Below are 22,173 nucleotides of genomic sequence, written 5' to 3' on the forward strand. Positions count from 1 at the left end.
TATCATAAATAGACTTTATCTTCTAGACTACATGTTCAGCAACCACAAATTTTAAAAAAAGTTACTTTTGGGTACTGAGCATAACAATGCAATGCATAATTTTCCTCATGTATTTAAAGAATTTTATTCCAGTGATAGATCAGGAATTTAAAGATCCTGAATTAGCAATGTAAGCCACTTCAAAGGCACTAAATGGCTGAATTGTTGGTTTCTGAAAATACGTGTATCTGTATCAGCCCTTCATCACTGACCTAGTAAATGCTTATCTTCCAAGAGTGTAGTCTGCTAACGAAACCTAGAGTCAGACACATTTTAACTTGGTGAAAAAATGAGTAAATTTTGTCTTTGGAATACATATTTTGATTGCATTTTGCTACTGTACAATCCATTTTACCTACCTATGCTGAACGTGACTAGTTTCCTTTTCAAACCTTTCAGCGTAATTTCCAGTGTCGCCTTGAATGCCAGTGTGCAGATCTGCGTTCCTGCCAGAGCTTGTATTCCAGAGACGTGTCTGCAGCCGCTGCTTTAACTGGGAAGTACAAATATGGTCCTTTTCATTGCTTGCTTGCGAATGTTGTTGCCTCAAAATGATCTTGCTTCCTATTAATATAGCAGTTGTATTCAAATATGTTGTTTAGTTCTCTTTATCTCCGGTACTGCCTTTTACACCATTCCTCATTTGCATCTTCAGAGGCTTACTTAGTAAAGGCTGCCTTTTTCTTTGTGTATTTATCTGCCTCAGTGAGTTGCTAAGGTTGTTCACAGTTGACCTGAGTCAAGATTCAGGAAACTTAAAAGTAATTATTCTGCAAATCATCCAGTGATACCTTATGTACTCTTAGATAGTGATCTAAGGCTGCTGATGAGTGAGTGCTAAGAAGTGTTCTGTTGCCTTTGCTGAATGGGGTGGATGTTTTGTGGATCCTTTGAACTGAACACTTATACATGATGATAAAAACTAGATTCCACCTAATTTAACTTACCTCCGTAACAACAAAATAAGTATTTTCCAGGAGCTCAAATGCTATGACAGGGAACTTTTTAATTAGAAATCTATTTTAATTTTTTCAAAATAAAGTATTATGTAGTGCTACTATTTGGTTTGCACAGAAAAAGAAGTAGTTTACTAGTAGATTTGTAACAATTTGGAGAAGTTTTTAAAGTAGACGAAGTGTGCTGTATACAGTTGCAGATTATGCGCCTTCCCCCCCCCCCCCCCCCCGAAGTGTTTATAGTGTTAAAAACTGCCAAACTCCACTAATGCGGCTTTATGGGTTCCTATTTATAAATACATGCTTATTTGTCGAGAGGCAAATTCACAAGGGTTTTATAAAGATAGCATTGTGCTGTGAAAAACTAGATGAGTTGCATGTTCTGAAAAATACCCTTCCTGACACCTAGAGGTGATCAGCAAAAGTTCTCAACAAGCCACAAACCCAACTCATCCAAAAAAGTGAAGGCGTATTCAGGAAGCCAGTGATTTTTCCAAAATCTTATGCAACATTTGGATTGGCATTATGCTATCAAATAAGCAAAAATTAAGAGCATAGTGCAGCTATTGTAAAACTTTCCCTGTATGTTGTAGCTAGGTCTGTAGAAAATGAACAAGAGAGATGTTTGTATACAAGACCTGCCATGAAATATTTTGTTAATTCAATCCAGAGATATTTAAAGAAATAATAATCCGTTATTTATTCTCGATTATGGGGTGCACCAAGAAAGATTATATAGACCACACAGAACTTGTTTTCAGTATACTGGAGCAAGAAATACTGGAGACCTTAAAAGTCAGTTTGAACCCATGAACTTGGCATTTATAGACCTAGGCGAAACACTTAGGCTCTTTGACAGTCGGTTTTTCAACAGCTTTGTTCCACTGAAGTTTGGGCTTGAGAGGTTAGAGACCTTCCAGGGCTCAGGAAACGGCTTTATTTTAATGAGCGCACGCCGGGGAGCGCAGTGCGTCTGTGCGAGGGGCTGAAGAGCGGCGATGAGGGGCCGCAAAGGCAGCGCTGGCGAAGGCGCGCGCTCTCCCGGGTGCGGCTGCGGCCCTGCGCGCACTCTGACTAGACGCGAAGGGTCGCGCGGGGCGGCTGCCGCGCGCCCCGGGCCCCTCCCCGGCAGAACCCGGGGCTCTGCGGCACCAGGCGCTGGCCCCGGTCGCCGGGCGGGCTACCCGCGCCGGGCGGTGCCAGCCGCGCTTCGCGACTCCCCCCGGGCGGCGGCCGGCGCGGGACGGGCCCTCGGCGCCGCGCGCCCTCCCGCCCGCCCCCGCCACGTGACGGCCGGCCCCTCCTCCTCCCCGCGGCCGCGCGGCGTCGCTCTCCGGGTATTTGAACCGCGCTTCCGCCATCTTCCTAGCGCCCAGTCACGGAGGGGAGCGACGCGGTGAGAAGCCTCGCGAAAGGTAATGGGGCTAGGGCGCCCTCCGCCTCCTTCCAGCAGAGAGCGCGGCCGCTCCGAAGGGCGTGAGCGGTGGGGGTGGCGGCCGCCCTTAGCCGGTGTTCGGCGGCGGGGCCGGGAGGCGGGTCGGGCCGCGGCGAGGCCGGGCCCGAGCGCGCGGTGCTGCCGCGTTACCCGCCCTGGGTGGCGGCCTCTCCCTGCCGCAGCGGGAGGGCGGTAGCCGTGCTTGGCTGCGTCCCGGGCGCCGGGACGGGTGAAGCGGAGCGGGGCCTCCGACGGCCCGGCCCCGCGGGGGGAGGGGAGGTGGTGCGCGCTGCTCAGTCATGGTGGCTCGCGGCGGGGAGCGCGCGCCAGGCCCGTCGGCGGGGGCTGGTGGCGGGCTGAGGCCGGGTTGGCGGGAGGTCGCGCCGGGGAGCTCCGGAGGATCCGCGCCGGCCTCCCCCACACACCGCCCGGCCGGAGGGCGAGGTTCCCGCGGGGGCTGGGGCGCTGGGCGGGCGGAGAGGACTTGGTGCGGAGCGAGGCGGGGGCTGGCTTTCGCTGAGGCGCCTTTGGCGGCCCCGTCCCCGTCTCTGCTTTCCGGGGCCCGAGGGGCGGAGGAGTGCGGCGGCAGCCTGCCGTTACCAGGCTGCAGGGGCGGGCGGGAGGGAGGCGCCGCCGCCATTGCCGCGCGCGCTCCCGCCGCGTGTGGGGAAATGTGGAGGCGCTTCCTGCCCCATGAATGGGCCCGGGACCACGCGCGCTGTACTGCTGGCGGGCGGGGGGCGGTGTGGGCCCAGCCTCCGCGCCGGCGGCGCCGACTGGCGCGCAGGAGGCGATTTGGGAGCCGCGAACGGCGCCCGGCCCCTTCCGGCTGGGACTTGAATCAGTTCGCCTGTTGTGAGCTCACATGCTTCCATTTCCCCTGCAGACCCAGCATGGCCGCCCAAGGAGAGCCCCAAGTGCAGTTTAAGGTAAGGGAGTGGTTTGGTGTTTTGTTTTCTTTTTTTTCTTCTCCACGCACACCATCCACACCTGCCCTTCAGTAGAGAAGCAGCACGACTGACTCGAGTGCTAACGTGGATGGGAGGTTTCGTTTTGAAGTGATGGTCTTTCATTAATGGTGCAGTTAGTTTATTGTAATATGGCTGTAACCTGTAAAAAAAAAAAATTCTGTTGCACAGTGTCAATCTGATGTTGTTTGTAGTGTAATAAAACTTAAATTTCACAAGTGAAGTTCACAGCAAAAAGTGCTTAGAGTGCATTAGAATGGTCTGTTTTCTGTTTATTATCTACATGTCAATTGTTTAGTGAAGAAAACTTCCAAACGTCGTGGTGCAGAGTTTTGTGGTGTGTTGTGTGGTGTTCTTTATTTTGCTGGCAGTCCTTAAGACTGCTTCATGAAAGGCTGCTACTTGTATTTCTTACAGCACTTGGCTACAGTATTCTAGCTTTTAGTAGTACAGTTGTTTGGGGGCTTTTTGTGTGGTGGGTTTTTTTTTATTAAAATGTAAGATTACAGTGGATTTCTCCAATTTAGGTGCTTAAATGAGCTCCCCTCAAAATATGGTCACATTCAAGTTGAAATTCCATATTATTCTTGATACAGTCACTTCTAGTTTAGTAGAACCATATTCAGAGTGCATTGGAGTTTTCAGCTACAGGAACTGGGTAAGTCTGAGTGGAGTTGTAGTACAATAGGCTTAAATTGGGTCCCAGTACAGTGAGTTGCTTTGTCAGGAATTCAGTCTTTTGTTTACAGCATCTTGTAGAGCTGAAGTCTTTGTAGTAGTAATTAGTATTTAACACTAAAATGACTGGTAAATGTCTCTGCAAGTGTATTGCTCTGACTTCTTTTTCCCTTTGTCTGTCAACAGCTTGTTCTGGTTGGTGATGGTGGCACTGGTAAAACAACATTTGTAAAACGTCATTTGACCGGTGAATTTGAAAAGAAGTATGTAGGTAAGTCTGAAGAAACATTAGAGATTTAGTATCAGTTAGCAGGCCATGAATTGCATCTCTAAGTGCACTGTTTTTTCTTATTACTACAGCAACGCTGGGTGTTGAAGTTCATCCCCTGGTGTTCCATACTAACAGAGGCCCTATTAAATTTAACGTATGGGACACAGCTGGCCAAGAGAAATTTGGTGGGCTGCGAGATGGCTATTACATCCAAGGTAAGATAAATGTATATGTGGGAATATTCTGTATCTTTTAGAGTTGAATCCTTCATTCTACTCATGTTGGCCACTTTGAAAGCTGTTAGTGTGGTTTGCAGTGATGAGCTAGTTTCTGGGTCTTCACACTTCTCATGTAGCTATGATAATTTCCTTTGCCGTCCAACTTGTGCTGATGCAGGAACATCTTAAGATGGTATTTCACTATGCTCTTGCAGGCTTTGGTATTAATGAGGAGTAATGGTGCACCTTATTCATACTCATAATACTAACTTACTCAGTTAGTACCAATTCATATCTGTATAAGTGTACTGTGCTGAGGCAAGGACTTGAAACACACAAAACTGTTAAGATTTTAGATATGACAGTGAAGTTGTACATCTCCATGCCAGAGTCTAGTCATCTTTTCTAAAGGAGTCTTGGTAGTGTCCCGTACTCTTCTTGGCTAAGCTCTGTTCTTTGTGTATTTCAGTCACCTTTCAAACTTTGCAAGGGATTACTAGTTTGACATCATGGCTTTTACTTTAGAAATGCCAGGATCGAGTCAAGCCCCCATGTTTGTTGAAGAACTGTTCGGGACAAGGGCATCCTGAAATGTGAACTACAAGCTCTCAACCTACTTGAAAGCCTCAATAGGGTGCCTGAGATTAGTTAAATAGATGTTAACTAATTCCAGGTATTTGTGTAAATCAAAGTTGACTCCTAATCCTTGTGTGTTCTCATACAATGCAACAGGGTTATGCAGTGGGACAGTTGCATTCATAGAACTGGCTGGTCTTTAAGACTGGGCATTAACAAAGTGAAATAGTGTGGTCATGGGCTGAGTTCTGTGGACTTGTGTGTTGAACTTGTTAACAAAACATGGGCTCTCAAACTGTGTAGCTGAGGGGGAAAAGTTAATGAAGACGCTTAACCCTAATGTGGGATTTCTGTTTGTTTCTCTTCTCTCTCCAGTCTTAAATACTGCTTACTCTCCTGATGTAACTCTTGACTATTTTCTTGCAGCTCAGTGTGCCATCATAATGTTTGATGTAACATCAAGAGTTACTTACAAGAATGTACCTAACTGGCACAGAGATCTGGTACGAGTATGTGAAAACATCCCTATAGTGTTGTGTGGCAACAAAGTGGATATTAAGGACAGAAAAGTCAAGGCAAAATCCATTGTCTTCCACAGGAAGAAGAATCTCCAGGTATGTTGGCATGAGTTTGTAGGAATTGAATTTGTTGGATCCGACTGAAGTTGGGTTCTATGCAGTAATAGTGTTCCGCCTTTGTCACTGCGGGCTGTACTATTTCAGCTTTACATCCTGTTGGCTGTTTGAACCTAACTTCAGGGAAGAGGGAAGTGGTGATGTTAAAGATGATCACCTCTGTGCTTGAGCAGAAGCTATGTAAGTTCTTAAAGAGCTTGTGTGCATTTTCCTTTTGCTGCTCAGAATCTCGCCAGATGACAGAAGTGAGACTAAAGTAGATCAAGTCACAGGAAAAAGATAGATGCAGTGTTGCCTCCTAAGAGTTCCATCTTTGATCAGATTGGATACCTTTTCAGTTATTGCTGCTTATTTACCTGAAACTGTATGTTTCTGGGCACGTAGATCATGACTTTCTGAAAGCATAAACAGAAGTCATGTGGTCAAAAGAATACTAAGGTAAAAGTAGAGCTGATTATGTGTGTGTTCATCTTGGTATGCCCTAAATATCAGAGGTGTCTTTTTTTATGTACCTTTTTTGCAGTATTATGACATTTCAGCTAAGAGTAACTACAACTTTGAGAAGCCTTTCCTCTGGCTTGCTAGAAAGCTAATTGGAGATCCAAACTTGGAGTTTGTTGCCATGCCTGCTCTTGCACCACCTGAAGTTGTTATGGACCCAGCACTGGCAGCACAGTATGAGCAAGACTTACAGGTAAGTGAAGAAGGGCACAAAGGTCATATGATTGTTTGGGTTGCTGGGGCAAATAATTGAAGAACAGTTCTTAAGTGTAACTTATTTATTCCAGATTGCTCAAACCACTGCACTGCCAGATGAAGATGATGATCTGTGAGGGATGAAGCTGGAGCCCAGCGTCAGAAGTCTAGTTTTATAGGCAACTGTCCTGTGATGTCAGTGGTGCAGCGTGTTTGCCACTTTATTATCTAGCTGAGCAGAACATGTGCTTAATCTTTGGGATGCTGAAAGAGATGAATGGGCTTCGGAGTGAATGTGGCAGTTTAAAAAACAAAAAAAAACGCAAAAAAAACCCAAAAAAAAACCCCAAACAAAAAAAAAACCCACCAAAACAACCAAACAAAACAAAAAAAAACCCACCTTCATATTTTGGATCTGCATATTTAGCTGTTTTTTGGACTGCAATTACTTCCCCTTTTGAGTTTCAAATATAAGACTGCTGCAGTCACATCAAAGTGTTAAGTGTAAATCTTGTTTCTGTCATTCCCATTCTTTTTTGTTTAGATAATAAAGTTGTATTTCAAGTATCTCTAAGCAAGTGAACTTTCATGCATTGTTAGGAAAACTCTTCAAAGTGTCTTCTGCTCTTCAGTTGAGGCTAACACTCAGTTCTTAACTGCATTTCTCATTCTCTATTCCCCTTCCTGCTTCTCATGTTATGCTCCTCTTGCTAAATCAGAGCTAATGGTTAACCTTCCCTTGATTTCCTGAAGCATATAATCTAAGCACCTGAGGAAAGCTGAACTAACTGCCAGGTAAAACTAAAGCAGTGAACACTTGGCTGGTAAGTGTGATTGAATCAATATTCCTATGCAAATGGGAATGTTTGTGATCTGAAGGGTGTCTTGAGAGAAAAAAAAATCTAGTTCAGCTTGCATGTGCTACCATTAGATACAGTCTTGTCTTTTAATAGGTTCTACGACATGCCTTCACAGAGCTGTGTATTTCTAGTAGCCAGAAACAAATGGCATCTAGGCCTGTTAGATGACTTAAAACTTGTATCTTTGCATGGAACTTCATTCAGTAGACTTACAGCTGATGAAACAAACTCTGAGCATCTTAAAATTCACTAACTAGAAGACAGTTGTTGTTTCAGCTACAAGAGCTCTTGGCTACAGAACAGCATATTAACTAAAACCACATTTATGTAAATAGCTAGACTTAACTGTAGCTGCACCAAGTTCTTAACTTGAAGCTAGCTTATTACAGCACAAATGGTGGAAGATGTCAGCTTTAACACTACCTTGTAGAGATAAATCTTGGTCGATATTAGTACTGCTAGGAAACAAAACTAAGATAACATTTCTCAGTAGTAGTTGGGTACATGAAGCCTTGAACTCTTCAGTTTTGTGTTTTTGGTTTCTTAATAAAGTGGAGCATTTCATTTATTTAACTTGCATGTTTGTGTACATAACTCCTACTTGGAATATTCAACTGTTCAGGTACATGGTAGCCAAAAGTGAGCTGTGAGCATTACTTCTGCTATACTATTGTAAAGGAATTAAGTTGGTGCAGGTTGGAGTTATGTGGTTTTTATTCTTTAGCTAGTCATTGAGAAGCCGAGTTGTGGTATTTAGGACCTGAAACTCATAAATGGAAGTAAGGAATGTTGTAGACCTGGTTTGTAAAAACTCCTATGATAACACTCTGTTGAATCTTCTTGCTGCATCATCTTGCTTTTAAACTTCATATTGTAGGTTGTTGCCTGTAGTGCTTACTAATTTACCTGTGCATATCTTTGTTAATACTGCTAGCTTGGCTGTCTGCTGCTGCTTTACTAGATGTGGTAGCTTTTTTTGTCTTCAAGCTGTCTCACTTCTGAAAATGCACTGCTTAAAAACCCCAACAAATTGATACAGACAAACAGTAGTTCTACAGTATTGATATGCCTTAAAAAGAAAAAAACCAGCAGCACTGAAGCTATATTTGTGTTGTTTCGTAGTGTGTGTATGGTGTCATCTTTACAACTTGCCTGCTACACGCAGGTACTAGCCTTAGTATGAATTCCTACAAAACAGCTGGAAAGATTAATGGAAAGTGTAATAGCTGTTGAAAGACTAGTACAAGCACTGTGAGCTTTGCTTTGTAATCTTTGGTGTTACTTCCAAGTCCACAAAACCTCATCTCTAAAGTAGGCAGTAATACTAGTCCTGTAAAGTAATCTGTTAAACTTCATATGTTTTGAGAGTGGAGTTAAGTCCACCTGTTGCAGTGTACTTGGTTTGTCACATTTAGTTCTGGTTAGTTGATTACAAATGAGGTAGGTAGGCTTACTAGCCATGTGCAGATTCCTCGGTTGAAAGTCTTCACACACTTTAGAAGTTTTTCACTATTTGGGTTTAGGCAAAATTAAATCTTGTGTATTGGATCAAGTAGTGAGGAAAATAAAACGAGTTCTAAGAGCCTTTGTACTAAATAGTCACATCAGTCTCTACTAGAGCTCTACCGTTATCTGCACTGAATTGCTGAGACTGAAATCTGTTGTTGCAGTACCTGTTTCGTTCTACCAACTTGAGTTGCACAGTTAGATCAGATTAATTGTAGTTCTTGTGTTCCCTGTGTGCCGTTTGGTAAGTCTTGCCGCACTAAGATCTCTGGTTTCAGATCGGTTTTTAGTGGCTTGTCATTACGTATTATGCTCAGCTTTAGCTTTCAAAAATGGGATGAGGTGCTGAGCTGTTTACTGTTTGTAGTTCCACAATAAAGCTGTGAGTTTTAAGTGTCCAAGCCCACACAGGGTTCTATTAGAGTAGTTGAGAACTAGAGTGTGTGTGCAAAATAGGTAAGGCAAAAGCATTAGTTAAAGCAACTGGCAGAGGTAATATTTGCTACTTCTCACTGAACCTTTAAATGAAGGAGTGTTAAAGCCTTCCTTAGGAAGGCTGGATTTGCCCATGGATCTCAGGATTTCAACAGAGAATAATTTTTTTTTTTTAGAAACATTGGAGAATGCTTCTCTGCAGCAACTGGAAATGTGTATGCCAAGAAGGTTGAAGTCTGCCTCTTGTGTCTGCAAGCTATGCTAAACCAAAATCTTTTTATTTTTAGAAATGTGTTGTAGACATTTGTTGTTAATACAGTCTTAGTCTAAACTAGTGGAGAAAACACTGCTGAGACTGATTGTTCTGCCTTCACCTTTCTGAAAACAAACACCTGGCTTGATTGAAGCCAGTTTTCCCTGACCTGGACTGGTAGTACTGATGACTTTCTCTCACTTGAGTTTTGGCAACAGTTTGTTGGGCCCTTTCAGACCAGGATTAATAGCAATGTCTTACAAGTAACTGAAAAGCTAAATTTGCTGCTTTGATCAGTTTGTTTTCATATTGGTGTATTAATTTATATGCTGGCTTTGTCTATGTCATATTTGTGCTGAGCTGAGAAGTTTTCCAAGTACAAGCTGCTATGTGAGCATCCCATGAAGGAGTTTTTCCTTGAAGTGTGCCGTAGCACTTTTCACTCATCTCTGCAAGTGGCCAGAATCACTGAACGTTTTCAGCTGGTGATTACCCTGCTGTCCTAGGCCAGTAGCTTTTTCAGGCAACACCCACTTCATAACGCTGGAAGCAGATGTGGTGATGATTCTGAGTCTTCGTTGCCCTTTGCCTTGTTGGTAACTGTTCCGGTGGTACAAGCTATTGGCTCTAGCAAAGACTGCCTTCCTCTTCCTGATTTGGAGCTCACTTGGCTGCCTGGCAAATAATGTGAAGCTAAAGTTGAGGGAATTCTGTGCGTGAAAGGAAGGCTTAACATGATAATGTGTTTAACAGACTTGGTGGGACTTAATGAGCTAAACCTCTTCATATATCTAGTTGATAACTGTAGGAATGCTGAAACATAAGGTCATGTTATTTATACCGAGGCTGTAGCACAGACCCTAAATCTTAGGTTACAGATTTGAGTGTACAAGGTAAACACTTCCATGTGAGTTGTGTGGGTAATTCTGGTAGTTCACAAAGTGACCAGATTGTTTAATGAATAAACAACACTTCCCCAGAATTCTAGTGTTCTGCAAGCTGCATCACTGAAATAGGCCAGTGTTCATATTAGGGCCCTAGTTCAGTATAGGAATAGGCTGTTTGGTTTGTATTTTACTTTTTGTAGTCGGGTACCTGTCTTACTGCGATCCTGCAATTAAAATAACTTAATTTCCATGTTTCTGCTACTTGCTTTGGGGGGGGAAAATTGCAAATATGATGACAAATTTCCCCAAATAACATTATAAACAGAACTTTGTATTTTATGTAACATTAACAGAAGTTTTTAAGTTTTTCCTATTATCTCTGAAGTCATAGTTTTAATATATTTAACGGAAGCATTAAAAATTGAATCTCATCAATATAGTTCCAGGTTAATAGGAGGCAGCGAGCTTGGTTTACTCTGTTGCCTGTTTCTGTGTTGACACTTCATGAGTGAAGGACCAAAAAGGGCAGTTGAAACCAAAACTAGGTGTAAAGTAGGCTGTTATAAACAGGAGGCTCATATGGTTGTGATCAATGACATCCAAGTAGAAAATTTTAACCAGTGTCCTTCCTGTTGTGACAAAATGACTGACTATACTCTGAAGCCTGTCTTTCTTGATACAGCTATTTCAGTCTTCTGTACAAAGTATTAAGCTAAAGATAGCAAATCAAATTACTAATATAAGTGGTTGTTCTTTGCTTTGAACTTCTTTTTCAGGTAGGAGCTTGCATGAGCCAGTATCACAGTCTTATTTCGCAGTTGTAATACTAATTCCTGTTCCTGCTACTTCAGAAGCTTTTCACCACACGCAATCAGTGGTAACATGATGATAACTCTTCTGTGTCTTGGTGATGCTTGAAAGTAGTACTGGAGGGAAGCAATGTGCATTACACTGAGAATAGAAAAGAAAGCTAACTTTCCCAATCACACTTTTTTGATGGATTACATCATAAACTGTTAAATCTTCCAGATCGCAGGTTGGGTTTGCAGGGCAGCTATTTAGGGAAAGATGTCAAGCCAAAGAGCTTTGTTCCATTTATAAATAAAAAGGTGAGTCATAATAAACCAGAAAAGTGTACATTTTTTTGGCATTATTCATTGCCTTTTGATTCTGGATCTAATATTTTTATTTCTAATTTGTCTGGATATTTTGTTTGTGCTTGAATACCTAAACTGATCTCTAGTTACAAAACTTATTTCAAACTATAGCAGGTGAGAGACAATTGAGGTAATTCATCAAAGATGATGTATAAAAGAGCTTCTTGGGACCCATCACCTGGCAGGCAGAAGTGCAGGAGTTGTTGCCAAGTACGTGGTGCTTAAACCAGATGAGAGTAGTTCTTAGGTCATTATTTTTTTTTAAAAAAAGCTAAGAAATTAAGGTGATGGAGTGGTTGCAGCATACTTCTTTTCTCTGGCTAGCTAAGCAGACTAGTATCTAGGGTCCACTTTAAGTAGACTCCAGTAATTCTAGGGTTGAGTGAAACTGTTTTTGTGGTACCAGTTTCAGCCACGCGGTGGGGCGCGCCGCCTGTGTAGCTGGCCGGATCGGGGGATACTGTGTTGCATCGAGACAGACCTGTTGGGGTTGCCCAAGTGTCGTGTAGCCAAGGAGGCACTTGGATGCTTTTAGGTTTATTAACAGTAGAGAGTGGCTATAATGCATGTGCAGTGACAGATGCTAGTTGATAAAAAATAAAAACAAGTTTGTTCTGTTCTACGGTATTTATTCCAAAATAATATAAGTGTAACTGGACTTTTAACATGATTATTTTTTTAAGTTAAATCCACTAAAAGTGTGAAATAGACCAAGGCAGTGAGTTATAGGAGGATTTTTGTCATCCTAAAGCTATTAGCATAGCAAAGCTTAGGCACTCCTGTTATGTACTTTCATATTTTCTCCTGCTCTTCAATTTAGGGTTAAAAAAACCTGAAAAATTGGAGCTTACTATATGGAACCAGTCAATGTCTTGATAACTGGCATTGAGCTGAAGTATAACTTCACTGGAAAAAAAATCGGTGCATTAAGTGCTGATCACCTAACTTCGATGCAAAATAAAAATCTGGTGAAGGATCTGCTTTAGCCAAATCTAGCGCAGTGTCACATCATTCATGGTTTGATCTTGTAGTCAAGTTACAGTATGAATAGCAAAAAACCAGAAAGCTTGAGGGATTGGTGTCCTGAGTATTATAGCTCCTGTTTTGCTGTAGAGAGACCATAAGTAAGGAAGAAAGGTGTTCCTCCATTCAGAGCTTCAGATTTGAAATTAGGGTGGCTGGAAGAATTGCTCCATGATAATTCTTTCTAGTTATGCTGGAGAATCCTGCCTTTAAAAAGTTCTTCAGATGCACTCTGCATATTTCATAAGTGATAAACTGCATCTATGCTGTCCAGCTGAGGTCTCCAGCTCAGAGTGCTGAATAAGCAAGTGACTCTCTCTCTCTCTCCACAGGCAGATTCCTAGCTGACCTAATGGCAGCTAGCTGGAGCTAATGACAGCTGTTGCACCAGAGAAGCCTGGGCAGTGTGACACAAAACCAAAGTGTCATCTTCAGAAGCATAGCCTAGACTGTTGATAAGATAAAGCAACAAGCAAAATGTCACACTAGGCAGTGAGTTGATGCTTCTGTTGTAGAGGGCTGAACCTTTGGGAAGGAATATGAAGGAACTCAAAAGCAGCACGAAGAAAGCATGCACAAAGTTGGGCTTCTCGCAAAGGTATGGAGAATAGATGAAGGAAGACAAATTATGACCAGAGCACAAAATGCTTATATGCTAATGTGATAATGATTAATGCAACACTCCAAAGCATAACTAGTAGCAATTATGCTTAATGGAAGCCTGCTACTAGATGTCAAACCAAATAGAAGAAAGCAGTAGGGGGAAAGAGATGCAGACTGGAGAGGGAGAGGAAATGCAAACTGGCAACTGAGAATTTCTCTAAATGGTTCCCCACCATGGGGAATTTAAAATAAGACCAGCTTGGCATCCAACAGATTGGGAGAACTCCCTGTACCCACGTGTGAGAGAGACTGATCATGTACCCATGCTTTGCTGGAAAGCAGTTTAGGCAGTGCTGACAGGGTAGTATATCAAAAAACTTTACAGGGAAGAGATGAACCTAACAGAAAGTAATTGAGTTTGTCCTATCACTAATCTTCATTGTGCACAGGCCAGTTGACTTTGCTAGAACTTCTGTGATTTAAATGGAAACTGCCTGAGAAAATCTACCTTAACACACTGCAACTTGAAGATTACTTGTCAGGTAGAGTGTTTTGTCACTTTCTTGTAGGTGAATAACTTCGGTATTTCCAGATCGGGTGTTAATTTCATTGAACAGTAGGGACTTTTAGTAACTTGTAAAAGATAAATATGATTTAGGCATATAACATTCTGTGTCACAGTCTGAAAGACTTATGCGCTGGGGCAAGTATCTTTCTGTGACCTGTTTTGTTACCCCTTTCTGTTACTTCAGTTGGCTACTTTCACAAGTACTCGTTCAAGTGCTTTGGTTACAGGCTTTTAAATGAGTAGGTGCTCTCTTTTTGGTACGTGTGTATACGGTGCCTTGTACAACTAAAACCATGTTCTGACCCGGAAGCTTCAGTATAACACGTGTGAAACAGTACTTTTAATTTTCATGTAAATATATATCCGCCTTGCAGACTAAATGCAAATGAAAACATACAGGTATAAAACCTTCTCTTCTGCCTTTGTAAAACTGGTAGAAAATAATGCTAACTATTTATTGCGAATTTGTTAGTTACACTTTCAAAATTTATTTGTATTTCAATTGCTGTTGACCTCTACTGAGTGGATACTTGCTACTAGTGGCTTACCACTAGCAGGGGACTAGTGCTTTTATCTCCTCTGAGCAATGGATAAACCCTACTTGCATATAAATGGCACGTATTACTGGCTATTTAAAATTTGACATATTAAGCTTTGTAATGCCTTTTTCACAGGTACTAGCTTGACTACAGACCTGTTTCTTCCTTATTTAATTCTCTAGATGTGAATGTTGGCATGGTAGCCATTCCTTGATGACTCTACCTCCTGCTTTTCACCCCAGATGACTTTGCATGTGCTAAAAAAGGCTTAGAGCCTAAGAGGAAGAAGGGAAATGCTTAATCTCTGAAAAAAATCAGTATTTCTGACTAGTGAAAAAAGATCTGAATGAAGGTCACATCAACAGTCAGTCTTTAGTTGCAAGTGACATCTGAAAATGACAGTTACTTAAGAAGCCTGTGAAAAGCACTGCAAGACTGACAAATCCTCTAGAAAAAGAAAAGAGGGGATTTTTTCATCCCCGTATCCTATCTGTTCTCGTATTCAAAATCACATTTTGAGTAGTTGATTTTATTTTAGTTTGCTTTTCTGTAGCATGCACTAAGAACAGTGGCAGATACAAACAGGATTTTTTTGTGTATTGCTTTGAAAATATGTTTTTAGTCAGTTCCATGATTCCAGGGTGTGTCTTGTGATTTTTAGGATTTTTGGGATGGCTGTTGCAGCCAACAGATGTGATTTCTCTAGTCATGTTAAGCATTACTGCAGAATGAGGAACAAACCAAGAGGAGTCACAGTAATCAAGAGAGTGCATGGAAGAGAATTTATGCTAGGATTTGGTTTATGTATTGACACTCTTCTATCAATGAAGAGCTAAAATTCCAAGACTCAGTACTTGAAAGCATGGGGCTTAGTCTGGATCTTAATTCTGGAATACAGTACTTCTAAACTAATTAATAGGTTGCATTTCAAATTTGATGACTCCTCATTTCTTCATAAGAGTGCAGTTTTGGAAGCTACTGCCAGCGTTTTAGCAAGCACTCTGATTTCTGCCCCCACCCTCTCATTGCTTTTGCCACTTAAATCTGAAGAAAGAAACTATAAAAGACAGGGACTGTGTTATTCCCCGCAGAATGAGAAGTCTTTAATAGGAATATTTAAGACTTTTATATATGTATTGGCTTCTGGGTGTATTCTCCATTTCTACTATAAACTTGTTTTACAAAGCAGTTGAATGAAACTGAATGAAAATGGAGTTGCTTTTACCCAAAAGGGCAAAAGAAAGTTTAGTAAGACTGTAAGAGGAAAAAATGGCACAAATTCCAAAAGCAAAACTTATATCATTGTGAAATATTTCTGAAATAAAGAAAATCAGACTACCTGAATGATACCAAAACCCATGCAATTACAGGCAGTGGCTCTTTGCAAAATAAGATTTAGCTTAATCGTGTTTAAAAAAAATTGCAGGTTTTATTTATACAATTATGCTATTTTATTTAAGCTTGACGTTAAGGCTGAGATAATCAAAGTTTTGATTAAATTAAGTCTTTGGGATTTCACAGAAACCTAAACTGCTTTGCAGAAATCAAAAGTCATCTTCAGTGTATGGAGGACGACTTACCACAATACAGAAAAAGTCTCATGAAAGGATGATTAATTAAATACACAATAAAAAGAGTAATAACTGTTAGTGGGACCTCATAAAGAGAAAACTTAAATGTCTAATGTGTTGTATGTTATTCACCTGTTTACTTAGTCTTTGAATCATCAGGCTCTTAATGTTTTCAGAAAGAATATATAAATTGAATCAGTTTAACATTACATACATAACATGATAAGGCTTAAGTCTTATTGCCAAAAAGCTGTATTTTGTTTTCTGGTATTGGCCAGCAACTTCTCATTTTCTTAATTAAAAAAATATTTTCCATGATAGCATTAGCCTTGTTAAATTAGCTCCAGGATTTTTGTTTGGTTTTTTTTCAGTCTGAATTGTTCAGTTTGTCGTTTTCAGTATAGTCAACTCAATTTCATGCAATATTTTTTTGTGGTCTACTTTCTGACTAATTTTGCCAAAAGATCTTCTAGTACTTGATGTATTCTGGGGACCAGAATCATGCAATGGCCACTGCCACCCTTTGATTGTTTTTTGTTAGATGGCATTATGAAAATTAGAATTTCAGGCATTACAGTTCCTTGTACGAAGCTTTTTTTCATAGCTTTTGTGGTTCTTTGCTGATCTGAGAGGAATGATGCTCATCAGCAGCTGTCTTTGTGCAGGTGATTCCTGACAGAGCTGGGGGCCCAGTGAAGAGCTCATGAAGTAGCTTGTTACATCACATCTGATAGCTGTTCATTCAACATTGCATTTCACAGAATCAGAATGGGCCTCTGGAGATGATCTGGTTCCACCCCCTGCTAAAGCAGGTTCTCCTAGATTAGGTTGCACAGAGTTATATCCAGGCAGGTTTTGAGTATCTTTAGAGAAGATGACTCCACAATCTCTTTGGGCAGCCTGTTCCAGTGCTCTGTTACCTCCAAAGTAAAGTTCTTCCTCATATTCAGATGGAACTTCTTGTGTTACAGTTTGTGCCTGTTGGCCTTTGTCCTGTCGCTGGGCACCACTGAAAGGAGCTGGTCCCAGTCCTGTTGACACTTGCCCCGAAGAACAGGCCCAGCTCCTTCAGCCTTTCCTCATCAGGGAGATGCTTCAGTCCCCTCATCATCTGTGTAGTCCTCTGCTGGACCATCTCTGGTAGTTCAAGTCTCTCTTCAATAGGGGAGCACAGAACTGCTATTGTGCAATTGAAGGATGCAACTCTGAAGCTGTGCTTTGTCAAGTATCATCCTATTGTTAATCACAGTAATAAAGATGTTAATAAAATATGTATTTATAACTTTCTCACACTAGACACTTCTATGTCCCTCCCATACCATGCATTCTTTCAAAGGCAGTACTAGCTTCTATAGACTGAAAAAAGATAATCATAAGAAGGATAAAAAATCCTTTCCCATAAAGTCAAGAAAGTCTTGATTTTATTCTTTAAAAAAAAATAAAGTCCTTTATAATGCCTTGAAGGTTTTTGTTTGGAGGTGTTTTTTGCTATGTATTGGAAATTCAAATTTACTTCAGAATTTGCACTGGAAAGCTTAGTGTTTATGCTAGACAAAGTTAATATTGTTTTATCATGAAGAAAAAATTGAAAAAGAGAATATACAAATCTGTCAACTAGCTCAGAGGTCACAGAATCATGGAAAAATACAGTTGGAATTGGCCAAAAAAACTAATGTAGCTCGTCCTTGTGCTGCAAGGTAAGGCTGACTTTTCATAATCTCTGACATGTTTTTTCCAGCCTGTCCTTGAAGAAATCTAACAATGGAGATGTGACAGCCCTTTCTCTCCTTCACTCCTGCAATACTCTACACTAAGACCAAGCCTTGGTACCTCTTATTCCTCTGCAGTGAGCATGAAAAAAGATTTGATTCTTTTCACATAACCAAATCCCTCTGTACTTCCTGGCTTGCCACTCTTGACGCCTGTTCTGCTTGTGACCCCCTGTGGAGCATACTGATTTAAAAAGCATTTTTTTCCTGTGTCTTCAGAAATGGCTTTAGTGATCTGTTTCTTACCCTGCATTTATGTAGTGAGTTGTGTGTAAATACAGAACAAATATCCATTCATTTTTATTATTTTGGCAGTTGTTGCACCAATACCCGAGACCCAGAAGAGACTGGTTTTGGTCTAGGTAGCGTATGAACCTTGGAAATTATGGCTCTTTTCAGGGAACTTCAGGCCTATGAATTTCTGATTGAACACCCTGCTCCCCAGCCCCAAACCAATAAAAAGAACCTCCAACCCAGCATCTTTCTAATAGATGACTTAAAGGTAGATAAGAAATGAAATTCTGTATTCATTCTCAATGCGTTTGAGTTTTGTAGCTCAATAATGCTTTAAGTATTGCACAAAGCAATAAGCAAAGCTATAGCAGGCTTTGGCATAGTGTAGCAACTAAAACTGATTTGATGCTTGGATATAATAGATCATGTTTGCTGGCCTGTGCCACCCACAGTATTTTTGGTTTTGCTACTACAAGGGCTACAGCCACGCTTTTTATTGTGAAAACGTATCCTTAATTTCAGCTGTACAGCCCTCTTCTTTTTCTAATATCACACATGATTTATTCATTTCAAAGTTTAAAAGTAAGTAGAAGCAACTAACGTTGTTGGCCAGATTTTGTGGTCCTAGAGAAAACTTATGAACCTAAAAAAATGTTCTGTTAAATTTTCTAGGTGTTTGGTTGGGAAAGTGCTAAAATAAAAGGGACAAAATACTTAAAATGTTTTTTAATATTATGAGAAAATGTGTACAGCATACTTAACTGTTCACTTGTAGGTATACACAGTTCAGTGGATGCTTACCATTTAAAAGAATGTTACAGGGATCATAGGAAATGCTGTCTATAGAGAATTTAGTATGGTAGCATGAGATGATGGTACATCTGCAAGAATAAACACTAACAAACAGTTTTCAAATAACAAAACCCCCCTCAGTTATATATTTTGGTTTTGCTTAGAATTGCAGAGTCCTGAGTTATGAAAGCACAAGAGACTGTGCATGTTTTCAGTTTAAATAAAACTTAAGCATATCATAGACTAGATTTTCACTGGTAAAGTATAGCCCCGATGCATGTTATGTAAGGGATAACAATGAAGAGGGGCGTGTAGTTGTTAAATGCCTGAGAACAGATGCCACATAATTCTTCCAGCACACAAGAAAAATTCCGTAGTATGTTACCATAGCCATAGGTGCACTCCATCCCATGGGGAAAAGAGAGAATTTGTATGCTGGAAACATAAGGAAAGCAAGACTCAGTTTTTTCTGCCTCATCCCCATCTAATATGCATTAATATAATGATGATACCATTTAAAAAGTGCCAGTTGGCAACTTAAGCAACAGTCTTCTGTCTTTGAGTGAAATTTGTATTCTCCTGCTTTTATTTAGAACTGGGGGGCTAAAGTGTTATGTTTGTAAAGTGAATCTTCCATAGATACTTTGCCAATTAGTATTGCCTATTGCCTATCATCATGATTTTGTTGTATTACACCAAGGAAGAACACAGGGAAAGAAACTTATACTCTCCAATTTCTTTGAAGGTGGTGCAGCTGGGAAATTACTCCCCCACTCCCCAATAATTTGTTTTGGGCATCCTGGAACAGTGGCTATCCTTAGATGGTATTAAATCTTTACCTGGAGAAAATTGTCCTTTTGAGGAAGAGGAGGACTTATTTGCTGGGATTGAAACAAGCTGCTTTAAGAGCAGTAGTTTTTTTAAATGAGCAAAACTCGTGAGAAAAAAAACAAGTGTGTTGGAATGACTAACCAAAACAACCAATATGCAGTATTCTAGATAACCAGTTCACCTGCATGAGCAGTTCTCTTCAAATCACATAGCTTTTGCCTCTTGGAAGTTTTAATTTACAATATAGAGATAAATTACGCATGCTATAAAAATGAGAGCTAAACTAAGTGTTAAGTCTTTTGAGATACCAAAAAAAATGGCATTACTTGCATACAAAATACTTACAGTGAATTGACTGAAAATATTTCTCTCAAATGACATTTTTCAGTTCCCTTGCTCAAAGAAGAAATGAGAGGTTGGAAAAGGAAAAAACCCCAACTCTTCATACTACAGTGCTTCTAAGTACTGCTAAATGCAAGATGGACCTGTCTGTCGTGATATGGGCACAGCTTCTTTTAAAAATCAAAGTAGGTGTCAGCGTCTCAGTGAATTGGATAGAGCTGGTGTAGACTGAGCGTGATGGCTCCTTTGAAAGGCTGTAACGAGCCATACAATGGAAGAGACAGATTAGGTCTGCATGGCAGATAGATGCCCACAGTCTTCGAATACATGACGTAGCTAGTAGAAAGGAACAAGAGTTCTGAAATGCCTTTCTTGTTTATAAACTGCACTGTCAATTTATGGCTTGGTCCTGAGTGAGTGTTTGAACTGTGGTAAAGTGGCTTTGGTTGCAGCTGGTTAAACCTTAGAATGGGGCTGGTGGCAGGGAAAGGCTAATGAAGCAGCTGAGGGCACAGTCCCTGGTTTGGGAAGGTGACTGCAGAATCCAGACAGAGGTGGTGGGACAGGGATGCATAAGTAAAAGAAGAACCCAATGAATGACACAGATTGCTTTTCCATCAAATGTTGGTAATGCAGTTATCAGCAGATAGAGCTTCTTCACCTTGTATTTTGTGCTTGTACAGTAACTAGAGGGAGAGGACTGTTCACCAAGTCCTTCATCTTTCTGTTGAGTGTGAGCGCTGCAGGAGTTTCTAAATACACTGCCAACATGCTGCTTTGCTAGTAAATATATTGAACTTGGTCTTAGAGTTAGTGCAATACCTTCTTGTTGTTACAGTCATGTCCAAGACCAACTTAATTTGTTTAGGAATGACTTCTTTGTCATCAAAGTGAATGTAAAATACCCCAAAATTCCTCCTTGGTATGGGCTCACAATTCTACTTTGGAATAAGGTTATATAAAGAAAAGGTAATAAACTGTGTTAGAGGTGACCCCTTTACCTGTGAAACTGCTTCTGCTTTAGAGTTCTGTGAGTAAAGAATTTATATTTGCTACAAAAATAAATTGTGCTAGTATAAAGGTGTGTATTGAGAAGACGGCAAGTTTAATACAGGATCTTGTTCTGGTTTCTTTCATATGTGCCAATCTAATCAAACTGCACCTAGGTACATCTGAGTAGTTCCAAGAGAGCTGGTAGAGCTGCCCTAGATGTTCCGTTTAGCAAAGGACAGCTGAATTAATTTACTAAACTGTATTTAATTAAATAATTTAATTAATATTTATTTAATTTAAATTATTTAATATTAAGAAGTATTTAAATAATTAATGAATGTAAAATAAATACAATCAGTTCTACAACTACTTACCTTGGATGCCCATAAAAAGGCTGAAAAGTTAGCACTAAAATTTCAAATTTAAGTGAATAGGTATTGATACATCAGCTATAACCACCTTGTTAATAATTTCTATTACTGATGGAGAAATACTTGACCAGGAATTAATTTTAATCCAGAATATTTATAGGTGTATTAACAGAGACTGTGATACTAGAGAAGGTTTAGGAAATCTAGCTGTTAGATTTATTCTTAAAATACTCCTTTGTAAGATGTTTGTTGTAACATTTTGATCCCAATTATGCACCAGCTCTCTTGTGGGAAGTTAATAATTCCAATGAAAACAGGAAGAAAACTTGTGTTCTACAGTGTAAAAACATTCTTTAAAGGATTATTCTCTCTGTTTGTATTTACATACTTAGCAATAAAGATTTTTACCTTGAGGTTTTTTTTCATTTCCTGGTAAGTGTTGGTTATAGCATTTGCTATTTTTCTGTTTCAATAATATAATCATCCTTGGTGAACAAGGAAAGCTGAAATTTAATTATTGCATGATAGGGCATACTCATGTTGCTGTGAAAGTGGTGTTGCAACTGATACCACCAAGATGTAACAGTTGATCTTTCTTTTTTGTTAAGCTGTTCTCTTTGAAAGCCCTTTCTACCTCTCCCTCCCCACCCGCCACCCCGCCCCCCCCAAAAAAAAAAAAAAAAAAAGTGGCGAGGGGAGAAAAGAGAGAGAAGCCTGGCTGTGTCATTTCCCAGTGCTGTTTGCAAGCCTCTGATGGTTGCTGCAGGTCTTCAGGCTTTCTGTTCTGTTCACGGAACTCATTCTACCTGTCAGTAAATGTCTGAGCTGCAGAGCAGCTCCTCCCTGGCCTTTTCGCTGCCCTACTTAAGTGGGACTGAAAAAACTAGAGGCCTTTCATGGACAACCCCCCTACCCCCAGGTACTGTAACACGTGGCTCACAGCTTTTTCCTTCCTTCCTACCTTAGC

General features: G+C 40.6%; 2 protein-coding genes across 2 annotated transcripts; one reads left to right on the forward strand and one right to left on the reverse strand.

The window, feature by feature from the left end:
• Window positions 1-2,261: 2,261 nt before the first annotated feature.
• On the forward strand, window positions 2,262-7,039 carry RAN (RAN, member RAS oncogene family). The gene is made up of 7 exons (XM_055702441.1): window positions 2,262-2,410; window positions 3,317-3,359; window positions 4,263-4,347; window positions 4,437-4,562; window positions 5,568-5,755; window positions 6,300-6,470; window positions 6,565-7,039. The coding sequence occupies exons 2-7, from the start codon at window positions 3,324-3,326 to the stop codon at window positions 6,607-6,609; spliced, it is 651 nt and encodes a 216-aa protein (XP_055558416.1). The 5' UTR covers window positions 2,262-2,410; window positions 3,317-3,323; the 3' UTR covers window positions 6,610-7,039.
• Window positions 2,498-3,070, reverse strand: LOC129735224 (proline-rich protein HaeIII subfamily 1-like). The gene has a single exon (XM_055700640.1). It carries the CDS (start codon window positions 3,068-3,070, stop codon window positions 2,498-2,500), a length of 573 nt encoding a protein of 190 aa, XP_055556615.1.
• Window positions 7,040-22,173: the final 15,134 nt, after the last annotated feature.

The sequence above is a fragment of the Falco cherrug genome, chromosome 1 (assembly GCF_023634085.1).
Source record: "Falco cherrug isolate bFalChe1 chromosome 1, bFalChe1.pri, whole genome shotgun sequence".
Lineage (NCBI taxonomy): Eukaryota > Metazoa > Chordata > Aves > Falconiformes > Falconidae > Falco > Falco cherrug.

Coding starts and splice junctions, on each gene's coding strand:
- LOC129735224 (XM_055700640.1), bottom strand. CDS start 3,070: ATGGCGGCGGCGCCTCCCTCCCGCCCGCCCCTGCAGCCTGGTAACGGC.
- RAN (XM_055702441.1), top strand. CDS start 3,324: ATGGCCGCCCAAGGAGAGCCCCAAGTGCAGTTTAAG. Junction 4,563..5,567: donor AGATGGCTATTACATCCAAG/GTAAGATAAATG, acceptor ATTTTCTTGCAG/CTCAGTGTGCCATCATAATG. Junction 5,756..6,299: donor ACAGGAAGAAGAATCTCCAG/GTATGTTGGCAT, acceptor CCTTTTTTGCAG/TATTATGACATTTCAGCTAA.